This window comes from Phalaenopsis equestris, unplaced genomic scaffold (genome assembly GCF_001263595.1).
Source record: "Phalaenopsis equestris unplaced genomic scaffold, ASM126359v1 Scaffold000001, whole genome shotgun sequence".
In the NCBI taxonomy this organism is placed as follows: Eukaryota; Viridiplantae; Streptophyta; class Magnoliopsida; order Asparagales; family Orchidaceae; genus Phalaenopsis; species Phalaenopsis equestris.
The window spans coordinates 448890-465028 of NW_018164443.1; the positions used below are offsets into that span (position 1 = coordinate 448890).

The 16139-nt window shown below is 32.3% G+C and overlaps 1 protein-coding gene across 9 annotated transcripts in view; it reads right to left on the reverse strand.

The window, feature by feature from the left end:
* The window catches only part of LOC110034503 (ninja-family protein Os05g0558800), a 35324-nt gene extending 21859 nt beyond the window's left edge, over positions 1-13465 (reverse strand). For all 9 annotated transcript variants that reach the window (XM_020740485.1, XM_020744326.1, XM_020742576.1 and 6 more), the window contains exon 1: positions 13307-13465. In XM_020740485.1, coding sequence (XP_020596144.1) covers positions 13307-13326 — 20 coding nt within the window. In that variant the 5' untranslated portion in view covers positions 13327-13465. The remainder of the gene's footprint in view (positions 1-13306) is intronic.
* Positions 13466-16139: the final 2674 nt, after the last annotated feature.

Below are 16139 nucleotides of genomic sequence, written 5' to 3' on the forward strand. Positions count from 1 at the left end.
TTTGTTAGAATTAGTGTATATAAACTCAATTACAAGGGGCACTCATAAGGAAAGAAACAAAAATAGAATAAAGGGAAATTGGAAAAAAAATAAAAAACAGAATGAAAAGAAATAGGAAAGCAAATAACAGCCAATAAAAGAAAATCTGCACATTAAAAAAGGCTAAGGATGACTGTTATTAATTTAATATTTTAATACTCCCCTTCAAGTTGAAGCATAGATGTCAATTATGTTCAACTTAGATTTGAAGTCATCGAACAGTGACCGATGAAGGTTCTTTGTGACAATATCTGTCAGTTGGTCACTGGATGACAGAAAAGGAATACAAATTTCCACATATTCAAGTTTTTCCTTGATGAAGCTTCTGTCAATCTTCATATGTTTAGTACGATCATGTGAACCGGGTTGTGGGCAATGCTGATTACGGTCTTATTATCAAAGAACTACTGCAGAGGGCAAGTGGTCTACATACGCAGTTCACGAAGCATGATGTGTAACCAGAGAGCTTCACAGATCCCCAAGAACATAGATCGGAATTTAGCTTCAACACTGCTCCAAGCAACCACTAACTGTTTTTTTACTTTTCCATTTGACGAGATTTCCCCACACAAATGAGCAGTACTCGAAGATAGATCATCTGTCATGGACTGATCTGGTATGGCGGTCGTAGGTGTCATCCATGAATTGACTAACTATATCAAATGCATGGCATATGTCGGGTCGTGTATGGGTGATGTAGATGAGTTCCCCTACAAGGCATTGGTATTGAGTTTTGTTAACAGGAACGGCATTTGGGAACATCAGATAATTTTCAAAAGCTGGTTGTTTTATGTTAACGGGTCAATAACATATTTGCGTTGAGAGAAGCAAATGCTCCGAGATAACTGAGCAACTTTCATGCCTAAAAAGTATTGGAGGGATATTAAGTCCTTCCTTCATTTCAAAGGACATAGATAGAATGTCTTTCAAAGACTCCAATGCTGGCAGATCATTTTCTATGAGCACAATATCGTCGATATAGACGATAAGAATAGCAATCTGACAATTAAATGAATGTCGAAAGAAGAGAGCGTGATTCGATTGAGCCTGAATAAAACCATAACCCACTACAACTTTTGTAAACTTGTCAAACCAAGCCCGTGGGGATTGATTTAGTTCATAGAGAGACTTCCACAGCCAACACACTTACCCTGAGAAGGCAGTAGAGTTGAAATCAGAGGAAAGAGACATGTACACCTCATTTGTAATATCTCTGTTCAAGAACGCATTCTTAACAATGAGCTGTAATAAGGGTAAATCCAAATTCACCGTAAGAGAAAACAAAACCCGAATGGTAAGCCATAGAAGTAAATGTCTCCTCATAATCAACTCCGTAGATCTGTGAGTATCCTTAGACGACCAACCGTGTTTTGTTGCATTCAAATGAGTCATCTGAGTTGAACCTGATGCTAACAATTTATCGGCATTCAAAGACATGTCTAGGAATATCTATGACGTCATATGTATGGTTCCGCTGAAGGACATTCATCTCCTCCATTACTAAAACCTTCGAGACCGAATCCGCTAGTGCAGCCTCAATACTAGCTGAGATTTGATGATTCATCAGGCAGTAGCAAATGCTTTGTAGATCGGCAATAAACTGCAAAAAGAAACATTTTGCCATGGAAAATAGAGAACATGCCCGAGTGCGTACGTTACTCGGGGAATTCACCTCCTCATTGGAGTAGTAGTGTCAAAGATGTGCTTGGAGTGAATTCAAGGTCCTGTAAGGAGGTAGCAGGCTCCAGAGTAGGGGCATTAGGATGAGTGCGTCAAGTGTAGACACGGAGAGTGGGAGGAAAAGATGGTGGAAAAACAAGCACTAGAGATTCCTTTGAGGTAGGAACAATGAGGGTAAATCCATAAGAGTAAGATAAGGAAAATTGTCCAAGAACTCTAGCTCCCCCACACTTGAGGTCAAGTTAGAAAAATAGAGAACACTTTTAAAAAAAAATGAGACATTAGCATTCACATAGATTTTGCTTGTGATAGGATTAAGACACATATCCTTTTTGAGTGGCAGAGTACTCTAGAAAAATATATTTTATGGATTTGGGATCAAGTTTACTTCGAATGGAGTTTGTGTTCCGAACAAAGGTTGTGCACCCAAAGATTTTGGGTTATAAAGTGGAGAAGACCCGATTAGCAGGAAAGCATGACAACAAAGAGGTTTTAGAAGTTGTGAATTTTAGAGGTGACTATTTATGAGATGGGTGGCAGTTAGTATGGCATCACTCCAAAAACGTTTCGGTATATTAGATTGAAACATAATAGAGCGAGCAACATCGATGAGATGGTTTTTTTCTCTCAGTTATCCCATTTTGTTAAGGAGCGTCCGTACAGGAGATATGGTGGATGATGGCCTTACGAAGAATTCACTTAAAATATAGTCCAGAAAATCACAAACATTGTCGGTTCGAAGGACTTGAATTGGGACAAAATGAATGTGTAGCAGTTTTGAAAAGAGGTATAACTTCTAATTTGTTTTTTAAAATATAAACCTGCATCATCCGAGTATGACCATCAACCAAAGTAAGAAACCACTATTTATTGGTGTAGCTGGCAGTACAAGAGGGTTCTCATACGTCACTGTGAATAAGTGAAAAAGGTGCGAAAAGTGTGTAAGTACATGGTGGGTAATGAACCCGATGATGTTTGGCTAACTGACACATGTCACACTTGAAACTATAAAGACTTTAATTAGAAAACATCAATAGATAAAAATGTTTTAAATATTGAGAACTAAGATTACCCAAATGATAATACAAATAATAGGACATTTAATGACTCAAGTTAGGCTACAAATACTGAGTGGTACGTCCTTGTTCTCCATGTTTTTCTCTTGAAAGTAATAGAGTTTAGTTAACTGCTTAACAGTTCCAATCATCCTCCACGAACAACAATCCTGAAAGACACAAACATCAGGAGAGAAATGAGCACCGCAATCAATGTCATGTTTCAACTCACTGATAAATAAAATGTTACATTTCAAAGGTGGTACATGTAACACAGATTTCAAAGTTAGATCGGTCGTTAAAACGACAAACACTTTTACCAGCAATGAAACTATAGGAGTCATTCGCAACTCTAACCGTATCTTTTCCAAAACATGGATAGTTGTCGAGAAAGCTTGCGAGCATCCAGTCATATGGTTTGTGGCACATAAATTAATAATCCACTGACTAAGGGAGAAATAAAACGTGTCACAGAGATATTATGTTCACTGACGTGTGAGGTCAACGTGTCAGCCAAAACTAATTAGATCTAAGTAGCTTGATTAATTGTTCCATCTGGCTTTTCAGAAAGTTATGAGTAAGAGCCGGTTAAAACATGGTAGACCCTTGACAACAAAGGATTTGGCTTAGGATTTTTATGTTGGATTTCTATGGAGCTTCCAACACCTGTCACGAGTATGGTTGAGTTTGTGACAGTAATCACAAATAAGGTGACTTGCCTGATGAGGTTGAGCACTATTATATACCAAAGTGGACGATTCGATTGGAGTGGTGGAAGTGTCGAGCATGACAAGTCTCTAGCTCTCTTTGTGGCAGATCTCGGTAAAAGCAGCATAAGCGGAAGGAAGAGGATCCCGGCCAAGAATACAGCCCTGAAATTGGTCAAGGTCTTTGTTGAGGCATGTCAGGAATTGGAAAATGTGGTCCTTTTCTATAATTTTCTGAAAGAGAGAAAGGTCAGACTCAGAGTCCCAAGTGTAGTCGTAGTGCATGTCGCATTTTATCCATAGTGTCACTGGGCCATTGTAGTCCTAGATCACGGTCCTTAATCCCCATTTTCCTCTCGGATGTTCTTAGACATCTCATAGACTTGGTCGGAGCTTCCTACATCCGAGTAGGTATCACAGACTACCGTCCAGAGGCACTAGCGGAAGGGAGAAACACATATAAACGACCAATCAATGGTAACATGGAGTTGATTAGACACGACATGACCATGAAGTTCTTCATTTGCCAAGCTCCATATGTCTGGTCACACATTGAAGGTTCACGAATCTTGTCTGTGAGATGACCAAATTTTCTGCATCCTTTGATAAATAACGACACCGATTGGGACCATTGGAGAAAGTTAATGTGAGTTGTGATCAAGAAATTCATGTTAGCTTCTAGTCCTCTGGTCTACACAAGAACACAGGTGGCAGCCGAACTCCAATGGAATCAAGAATACTTTCTAAGGATGGCTCATTATTGGAGGAGTTCGCCATGATTCTGACTGAGCCAAAAGAAATTTAGTTGGGATTCAGACATCACTGGATTTCAGCTTGTAGGTCACCAGCTATAAAAAAAACGGGTAATCTGGACAACTGCAGGAGAGACCAGAAGCTGGAGAAAAAATAACAGGGAGGACATGTAAGGACGGCTGCCAGGAGAATTTGCCATTGTAGGCTGACGGCTGCAAACTTCAACTGGAAGGGCTAGCGGCTAGGAGTTCCCGCGGGAAACCTTGTAGGGAAGGCCGGTACTAGTGGCTGGAAGGGTTGTGGTGGCTGATATCTAGGGTTAGAACCTGGCTCTGATACCATATTGAAATATTGGAGTAGAGCAGCCTCTCTTATTAATAGAAAAAGGTATATAAACCTAATTACAATGGGCACTCATAAAGAAAGAAATAAAAACATAATAAGGGGAAATAGGAAAGAAATAAAAATAGAATAAAGGCAAGTAAAAAGGAAAATAACAACAAGTAAAAGAAAATCTGCATATTAATAACGACTAGGCATAGATGTAATTATTTTAATATTCTAATAATAAATATGTAAATGTTGTAAGTTTAGGTCTGAGATATGTAAATATATAAGAATTGAATGATATGCATGTAAATCTTCCAATGAGAAATTGTTATAGGTACCGAAAGAAAAAGAAGAATAATGTTCGCTCGAACTTCAACAAACCTATAATATGAGGTTGAAAATTAAACTTTACTTTTTACATTTATACCCTCTAAATCTTTCATATCACAACAAAAATATCACTATTTTAACGTTTAAAAAGTGAAATAAATAGTTTCATGCATATGCAACATGGCATATACATGTAAAAATTGAATTTTAGGTGTGAGATATGTAAATATATAAGAATTGAGTGATATTCATTTAAACCTTCCAATTGAAACGATTGAAGATACCTAAAAAAAAAGAAGAATAATGTTTGCTCAACAACCAAAACTATAATATGAGATTTCAGAAAATGGCCGCAACGACAGTAAAGGATTGTGTTTCTATCTCAGTTGAAATAAAGACACAGCAAATGCAAAATCATGAACATAGGGAAAAAAACATATATGAAATAAAGCAGATCAGCCTATACCTTTAACAACAATGGATGTAGTAAATTATAATAAAATTTAAGCAACAAACATGATGATTTATTCGTAACATTCAAAAAATAAAATTCCCAAGACGCATACTGATGTTGAAAAAGAGAAGTATTTATCATTAAAATCCTATGTTTATAATTTATTTTGAAATAAGGGATCTTTAGAGCCAACAAAGAATAAGCCTAAATACGAGCAACGACATGTGGATGCTCCACAGCAAGAAAATAAAAAGAGTTTTCCCCAGTGTACCACTACAAAAAATTAATTTACCAAAATATCACCAATTTTTTTAATATTATAAGAATAACACCCCAATCTATTAACTATTACAAATAAGTCACACTGGTGCTAACATAAAAGGAGCATTTCATCAAATATTTCGAGTAATAGCTCTTGAGATCGACTGTTAAAAATAAATAAGGATGGCCACAGCCAACGAAGAGACTCCAAACTTGATTAGATGATGTTCTCGCCAAAGATGGAGACAATGATGCTTACAATAAAAAAAAAGTGAACTCTCAACTCATTCCAAATCATCTGTAAAAGGAATTAGAGCTTAAGGTCATGGAAAGAATAACCAAATCAAGAATAAGAAAGGAGAACACTAAAATGGGATTTATAATTTAAAAAAAATTGGGGTTATCAATTAATAATTGGATTAATAAATAATGATTAAGTATGATTTTAGTGAAAAGGTAAATAATGAGGTGGTGTGGCAATAATCAATGATTGGTGGGCACCAAAAAATTCATGTGTTTGTGTCAAATAAACAACCCAAAATATAGAGTCACTCAAAAAGATAATTTCTAAATAAAATTTCATGGATTTATCCTAACAAATAATCAGTAATGTTAAAATTATAAATGATAATTAGTGAATTAATGTTCTAAGAAATCATATAATCCTTGTGGGACAAAGCTTCTTTGGGAGCGTAGAAGATTGAGTCTCAAAGAAACTCTTAGTACGCTATTTTCGGCCGAAACTTATGTAGTTGGGATATTTATTTCTATAATGATTTTAATGATTGATATTTTAATCTCTCACCTTTCACAAATTTTTTCAATGGTATATGAAGTTAAGAAAAATATATATGAATTTGTTTATCATATTATACACTTCATGCCCGCATATGAATTGTTACATTAAAATACCATCCTCTATTTCTCTCATAGTGAATTTTTTGCAAGAATGAGAACTTCGAAAATTTTGTTATGCCCATTCAACTAACTTTAAAAAAAATTGCTCTGACTTATCCACGTGTCAAAAATTGTTAAATTTTTTTAGATGCTTTAATGTGTCATGATATTCCAAGAAAACATGAAAAGAAGAATCTCAAAGCATTTTTCAGTGGAAAATTCAAAAACTACGAGTTGTCTACGATTTTCTAGACTACACAATCTTCAAAAAAAATTCAACTGGTGAGCCATAGCGATGAATGGTTTTATGAATTTAGTGCCATTAGATAGAAGACACGTTGCACTTTATATTTTCACGATTATTTGGATTCTTAAACAGAGATTTCTTCCAATGTCTCCATTATAGGGCAATAAACCATGCAAATACCATCCATATCCACAAAGAATGAAACCTATTCTCCACCTATAAAAATAGATAATTTCTTGGTCAAACTAGCTTATTCCTTTCATGTTAGTAGATCCAACATATTTCCACTAAAGGGATCAATCAAAGATTAAAAGAGGATCTCTCTAGGCCCATGAGCCCCATTGTAAAACACCGTTATGCCCATAAAAAAAATGAAAAGTAAAATTGCAATCACCAAGCGAGTCAATGGAGATGTGAGCCCAAAAAGAAAAGCCATGACAAACCACATAAGAAAGCATTTGATGAAAAAGATTAAAATTCATATTTACAATGGGCATTTAAAGATAGCAAACTTGATAAATCATCTCCTGCTTGAATTTTAATTCAAACTTTTGTATTTCTTCTTTCTTCCAAATAAAGTTGGACACAAAGGTGATATAATTCTTACTACTAGAATCAAGCATTTGTCCAACTAAATTATTTATTGGATGAAGGCGAGTACAAGGGTAAGATTACATCCTAGTAAATAACAAGCTTGACGAATCATTTGATTGGAAAAAGCCAATCTTATCAATACTACTTTTTTATGGTGACAAAAGATTGTTTGTTTACAAAATGAATAATGAAATCTCAAGCAAAAAATAACAGGAAGGAGATTGCCTCTGAAAATTTTGGGCGGAGAAAAAGAAATTCCATGATTAATTGACAAAGAAGAAAGTTATATTATTGAAGCCAAAAGATCCTGTGCTGCATATTCAAAGGCTACAAAACTAACACCCAAAAATTTTTAAAATATAATATTATATTTTCTCTTAAAATTTATACCCTAATTTTGGCATATCTCAGAAACAACCAAAAGTATTTTAATGAAATTATACTTTTTAATACAAATTTTTTTATATATAAGTATAGCAGTATTTATAAATTAATCAAGTAATTAAAAAGTTCTTCCAAAGGTTTGTTACTGCTATTGTACACAATTTACCATTATTACAGCTTTTAATTAAAGACTTGTAGCAATCTTATTACTTTTCCATAAATCCATGACATGCAACAGCATATTTAATTTTAATATGATATGTTAAAAGAAATAAGAGTTATATAAACCAATTAACTCTATAACGATCAATACATTGACTTGAGCTTAAAGCAATGATACCTACCCATAACTCATTCCAAAACTAAAGTAATTGAAGGTCATAATAGAGTGCTTCATGCTTAACGTCGAAGGAAAAAAAGAAAATAAATAAAGAGAAAAGGAAAAAGAAAAAGAAGAAAATAATAGAAATGTTGGGCTGGAGGTTGAGGTTGGAAATCTAGTTTTGGGGTTTTCTCCCACAAATCAAGTGGGGTTTGAAGTGGATAAATTAAAGATTTGATAAGAAATCCTTTTGAAGTAAAGACATTATTTTGAGGATAGTTGATATAAAAATAAAGTTGTAAGTCAAAAAATAATTTCAATTAAGAAATTTGGTGTTTTATTAAGTCTTTTGTGGAAAAGAAAAACCATTAGGAGCTAAAAATAAGAAATTCATCACAAAAAAATCTTAACTTGGTGATGATATACTAAATCTATAAAATAGAAAGCAAATTGTTCTTAGATTTGTAAATTATTGTAATTATATTGAATTGTTATGTGTAAGTGAATAGACTCCCTTCATATTTAACCCGCTAATGGTAGCTCTGATGTTATCATTACAGCTACTACACTTTCTAATCTACTCAAAATACTTCACAATAGTTCTATATAATTCAAATCTTAATATGACTTACTAAAATATAATGGATGTTCAAACCTAAATGTCGATTTCTACATGTTACATTATATCTTCCAACGAGTTTAAAGCAAGTTGACTGGTCAAAGTGCATTTCAATGCAAAAAATTTAAATGCATATGATAATGACGTTAGAAACAAAATCTTTCAAAGATCATGTTATGTTGCATTAGTTAACAAATGATAATGACTAATACAGGGAGAGGTAAAAATTTTGACAAAAAGCATGCTTTAGGGGACAAAAAGGGTTCCCAGACCCCAAAAAATGAAAAATTGGTGCCATAAAATCCAACATTGAATCAAGAAGCCATAGATGACTGCCATGTTGGATTAAGTTCGAACCTTATTGATCGTTATTATGGCCAAAATGCTAGCTAATAAACAAATTATCAAAATGCATGATGTATATAGACAGAATATGACACTTCTTAGACTATAACTGACAAAACTGAAAAAAGATGTGAAAATAGAGCAAGTAATTTCATATCAGTAACTGAGTAATATAGTAAATTAAATAATTTGACACTAGAAGGTATATTTCATTTCCATGCAAATAATTAAACTTATTGCTTATGATTATAGCATTTACTTAATTAATTAGTAAAGCATATCTTAATTTAAAAAATTGCACTAAACTAACTATATATATGATTAATATTGCTTGTGTTAGTTTCAAGATTATTATTTTTCTTTCTTGCAATTTGACTATTGTATTGGAATTATTTATGCCGATGAATTTTTAGCTCATTATATATTATAACTATTGTTTCAAGCAAAAAATATGAGCTTGAGGGTCATAGTTGTGTGACTCAATTTTGTCTACTATCTTAGAATTTTAGATATATAATTTTGAAAGTACCATAAATAAAAATGCTCATGATGCAATTTAAAAATTCTAGCATGTATTAATCATATATAAATTTTATTAGACAATGATTCATTTTCATGATTTCAAATGTGCATATTTTTTTATTAATGGTTATAATGAATCTACTAAAAGATTTTTATGCATAGTGTATCTTTGTAACAAGTTAGGCATATTATTTCTTATTCAATCCTCATTAGTAAAGCTAGAAAATGTGTTTGTAAAAATTATATATGACTAAATTATCCACCTCTATTATATCTAATACTTTATTGAGAGGGGTAAAATGAAGTGATACTATAAATGAATTGAAGAGTTCTCAAGATATCAAAGTCATATTCTCAACCATGCCAAGGAAGCTCGTAATAAAATATTTGAAGTTAATGTGGAGGAACAAAAAGTAGCACCTTGTTGGGATTCATTTGAGACTTCCTCGAGGCCTTCATCTTGTTTGATGTAGAACTATGATGGGGAGGTGGTAGCATTGTTTCTAGAGTTAGTGGAAAATTAGTGGAAAGGTTAAGATTGATGACATTTTAGAGTTGTTAAGAAGTTGAGAACTTGTTTGATTTAGAACTAGTTGAGAACAAGGAGTTGAATTTTCCTTGTTCTGAATATAGGTGCTTTCTATTTAGATTGTTATTATGAAGATTTCATGTTATATTAAATCGTTCTTGAATGCTTTCTTAATCAATTAAAATCAAGATTTGCTCAACTTCTATTTACAAGGTTTATCATTTTATGAACTCATCCTAATACAGAAAGAATTTAACAAAAAATTTTAGAATATTGGAACATATGCCAACTCAATCTATAATTCTTTTACAAGGTGTAATAACTTTATTTACCTTCCAAGAAAAATTACCCTGGTCAAAGTCCCACAATAGATAGGTTTTGTACTGGTTTGACGGATAGTGGAAGATCACTCTATCCACTAAGTAAATACTAGAATTTTTATACAACTCAATGTGTTAAAAGGCTATCTTAATGAACTTCATCTGAAATCACAATTCATTGAACCGAGATTCTTAGTCACCGAGAAAGAGTAAATTGTGCTGAAAAGTGAATTCGTTGAGCCGGATAGAAGGCATGCTTTTTTGTGATAATATCAAAATATTGGCTTCTTGGAGAGCTAACTAACCTAGAAAGCGAACATGTTTTTCATATAGTTTAGATATGTAGTTGAATTATTCCATTTTTTAGTGTAAAGTGTGTTGGTCTTTAATCCAAGGAGCATGATCTTTATCTTGACTTCTGACCATTGAAGGAAAGTACTTAGGATGGATCAATTTAGATTTCTCCACGCAACCAAAGAATTCCTACTAAGGTAAGATTCTTCCCAAAAGCCATTCTTAATGTAGCATATAGGGCAATAAACCTTATGCTCGTTGCCCATTATAGTTATGAATTGAAAGTTCTCCTTTGAAAGTATATCAAAATCTTGTTTGAGACTCAAATACCTTCAATGATTTGAACATACTCGAAAACTACCAAACAATTGTTTATTTGATTTATAAAGTTCACTTTGGATGAGGTCAAGCTAAGTATAGAATATTTTTTTATAATTATGGATTATTGTACACTTCACAAAAAAATCAATGAGGGCCTAGCTCAAGAAAGAAAGCGAATGTCGGATTCCCTTAATATAATCAACCACTTGATAAAACGTCTTGATGCTTCTAGATTTTGTGGAATCGCTTTTCTGACAAAGACTAAAGCAAGGCCAAACTATCTAAGTCTACAACCCAATTTCTACTAGTACTGGCTAATTTGGCTAAAATCAATTTTCACCGCTATCCTCTAGAATTATCATTATTGTCACCTTGGGCATAGAGGCCATGGAGACCACTAGGGCTACTTTTTTATGCATGTAGTTGGAGGGTCTACTCAATTTTTAATAATTATACCATTGTTGAAAACCTAAAAGTAGAGAAGAAAATCGAACCAGCTGATGAAGAGGCTTTGTGGTGAAATGAACATTCAAGAACCTCAAGCAAAGAACAAATCTGATAGAGTAGAAAAATCATAATTTCAATTGGGACTTCAATAAAAAATGTTAAAATGTATTCCTCGCATAGCCTCGATCATACAATTGATACCAGGGCTCCAATAATAAAAAAATAAAATATTGTTAATGAGATTGGTGATCCAAAAGCTTATGGGAGCAAAACGACTTCAATCTTTAAAGGCAAAAGATGAAGGCATTGCTCATCCATCAAAGCTTAGATACTACGGTAAGAAGCATTGGAAAAGGCAAATGCAAAGAACCGATGAGGTATTACTAAAAAGGCTCATGGTGCAATTATCTTAAGTTGTGAGGATGAAATTCTAAAGGATATTGTTGAGGAGGAGCCAACCATCAATGTTTAGAGGAAGCTTGAATCAGTATAGTTAAAGAGGCCCATGAGAAATTATGCAAGTTATCTTGGCCCAATCATTAAGAACTTTATCTTTCAACCAATAAGTCTTGGGTTCAAGGCTTTGCATATGTAGGGTGCATTTGTTTGCATATTTTAAGAAAAAAAAAAAAGACCTTGCAAAACAACTATACCCATGGCTTATTTACAATAGAATTTCAAATAATCTAAAAGAAGGTCAAAAAATGATGATTACCATTGCAAAGCAACTTAATGCTTTTGTATCAAAGTTTCCACATCTATAACATCATCAGAAGCTACTCACCAAAAATGTGTGTCCATATCCATCACCTATTACGAGCATAATAACTCATGCTAAATAAAGGATAAGCAACATCATCATCACCAAATGACAAGGTGCAAGTAATGATATGTTTAGAGTTTGATTCAAGAACTAGCCCTGGATACCCTTAGTACAAATTGATTTTGGAAAAAATTTTATAAAATATACAAATATATACAGATAAATGAATATACGCACAAATATGGACAAAGAAATATAAAAATGCATGGCAAACAAAGAGAGATTATAAAATGAATATCACATTTTTGCATGGATTGTGGGCTTCACAAATGTGTTATATCATCAGACAATAACATATAAAAGTCCACTTTAGACGAATTCATCTCACAATTTTCCCAAAACTTCAATGAAGCTATTTTACATAATCATATTATAGGTATATTCTTGACATAAACCTTGCTAGTCAATGCTATGACAAGGCATACTTTCTCAGATGAAATAAACTGCTTTCAACCCCATTATTAGCTGACTTCAATATTTGTTAAATCCCACCATTCACAAGGTTTATTACATTTACCTATCAGACTTTCACAAATCTTAAATACATCAAGAAACAAAAGCATTTAGCAAGGTTTAACAATTGTCATGCCAACTAGTTTTGAGGTTTTAATCCTCTCATGATTTACTAATACCTAATTGTGGCCAAACCAACCCTTAATACTATCTACAACAATTACACTTTGATAGAAAATTCCAATAACAAGTAAAAAATTAAACAAACATGAATAACGAAGGAACACAAGCATCTGCATCGGAATCGAACGCAACTAGTCATAACAAGATGAATTTTGCTAAATAAAATTAACGAATTAGTTAAAGTAAAACAGTTAGGGGCTGTCTGGTAACGGATGTAAAGCAGGATTTGACCTAAATCCAACTAAACGGTCAGTTTGGACAAAATAAAACAAGGGATTTCATGAATCCGGATTTACTGACTTCGGCCGGAAATCCCAGATTTACTAAATCCTGTAAATCGCCGGGTTTAGTAAATCAGGGACCGGCGATTAGCACGAAAAGGAAGCTATAAGGTTACCTTCCTCCATCTGCCTCCATGGTTTCAGGTAGGAACAGTGCCGAAGTAGAAGCAAGATGGGAGTTTCAGGTCTCTGTAAGCCGTCCGTAAGCCACGATCCCGCCGTTGCCTTCCCGGGTAGCTGTAATTGCGTAATTGCGACTATCGCGAGGGTTCGGTTCAGCGATAAAAAAATTTAACATATATCATTTTTTCCAAAAAAATATATATAAAAAATTAATAAAATAAAGAAATAAAATATTATATAATTTATTTAATAGATAATAATATTTACTACTGGAAAAAAAATTGAAATTGATGTAAAAATTTGCGGCGATAACAGATTATCTTATTAGCATATTAGTATTGTACGAGAATTCAGTATAAACAGTGACGATGTCAGAAATTTTTTTATGTGAAAAATTCGTAAAGTGAAAAAACATTGGGCCTAGACAAATTGTAAAAATCTACTATTGATTTATGATTACAGAAATCTCATGTCCTACAGAGAGAAAATGGTAACTATATTTTTAAGACTATAGTGTCAAAAGACGGCATCCGGATGTCAGTGGTGATGCTGAGCTGTAGCTTCTCCTCAAGATCTCAAGCTCTCTCTAAGCTTAAGTTCCCCCTCATGAGAGAGGTGGCGCTCTATTTATAGTGTTATAAATATAATTAATAAAAAATATGGATCATTTTCATCAAATAATTATGATTGCTTCCTTCAATCAATCATTGTTTAATAGACATTTGGATGCTTTAATGATGTCAGAATTGAGTGATATTGGGCTCGTTGGATTCATCTTGTTGCGACACTCGATTCAACTATAAATTTACTATATTTGACATTTGTTTAACCTTTCAAATATGTTTGGAAATCTTCCAAAAGCGATTAAATAACTTTATATGGGCTTGATTTGACTCAGATTGGACTAACTTTGGCATCATTAGGTTCCTCTCATCAAGATACTCAATTTGACTATAAATTTGTTGAAATTACAGTTCTGGGTGACTTTTTATCAAGATTTGAAAATTTGTTGGCGGCGTATCAAAAATAACTAAAAAAAATAAACTATAAATAGAGAAATAAGTACCCAATTCAAAAAAAAAATTGTATAATTCACACCAAAGAGAAAATACCGAAAGTTAATCTAAATTTGAAATGTCTACTCTTGTGGAGAGAGTCTGGTGATTTAGTGAAACATGTTATATAAAAATATGAAATAGTGAATTTTAAAATCAAACTCAGTAAATAATAACTATTTATGAAAGCATAAACATCAAGAAAAATGGAGCATGCATTATGACCAATAAATATGAATAATTTAATATGTGTATTAAAAGGATTTGCAAGTGTTATCGCATGTTTATGATCATGAATAATAGTAACTTGAACACATGCACATTTATGCATATATTTACATGCTACAATATCAGATATTTTTGCACAGACATGTTTCATCAATCATTTAACACTACAGATAAAATATAATTTCAAGTTATATATAAATATCTTGTCAGTTTACCATGACACCCTAAAATAAAGAAAGGTAAACACCAACCCCTTATATTTTATGGCCACTGTTCTCATTCATTGATGTTTTTACGATGTAAAACTGCATTTTAGTCTTTGCTATATATGGGTTGTAATGTTGTTTGCTAGCTAACACACAATATTTGATTAAAATTTCATTTTAATATCTTATTCTATTTTATGCTTTTTTTTTTTGACTTTCAACATCCTACCCTTATTAAGATTTGGTATTGGCACGCACCATTTTGGCCTCTTTATTTTTTGAAGGAAGTAATTGAGATGCTATTTCAAGAAGGCCTAATCAAGGTAGGCATATGTTCTCTCTATCATTTTCCCTTGAATTGCAATGGGAACAAACAAATGTGACTTGATGATGGTTTTTAATGTTTTATATTTTTTTTTTTAATTTAAAATGGGCCAAAAAATTATTTTAACCTTTATATATCTTATTTTTCAATAATATTATATATATACCTATATATGGGTACATCAAATGTAAGGGCAGGAACCCAACTTATACACAAGGTAATAATCAAGCTCAATATGATATTGATTGAATTTACATGTCTCATATATATGTTCATACTTTATTCATTTATAATAATTAAATGAGTAATTCAACGACTAAAATTTTGAATAAATGCTTAAATTTTTATATTAAATTATTAATAATAATTTAATAAAATTAAACAAATAAAGAATTGAAAATAACTGGCCTACATCAATTAAATAAGATAATATACATCAATTACATATAAACTTTCTTATAATAAAATAATATAAATAAATATTGATAAATTATTTTATTCCAATAAAGAAATAATTTTGTTATATTAAATTAACATACATATTAATTTTTAAGCATATTTGATCAATAATTAATTAAAGAGTAAAATGTCACTGACTATTTACATTTGGTCGTCTTACTCTCGGGCTTTATAAAAAAACAAAAATAATTAACTTTAATGATCTTCAATAAGGACTATTCCAACCTAAATTTAAAGATTCTGAAAAATTATTTTGATATTTCTATAAGCTTTGACACTAAACAACACATGTAAATAATCAAAGACTATTTCGGCACTATACTCGTTAATTAAATAAAACTTGAGTTGTTCATTTAGTGCACATGCTTCCAGTTACATTAGATCTTTTTTATCTGAGGCATTATAAAAATATCAAAATAATGCTCAAATATTCTAAAATTGAGCTCTAATAATCTTCTATGAGTATTATTCTAGCCCTGATTTAAAGAGACTATACTAAAGCGACTTCATATAAATAATCAGGGACTATTTTGACACTTTACTCGTTAATTAA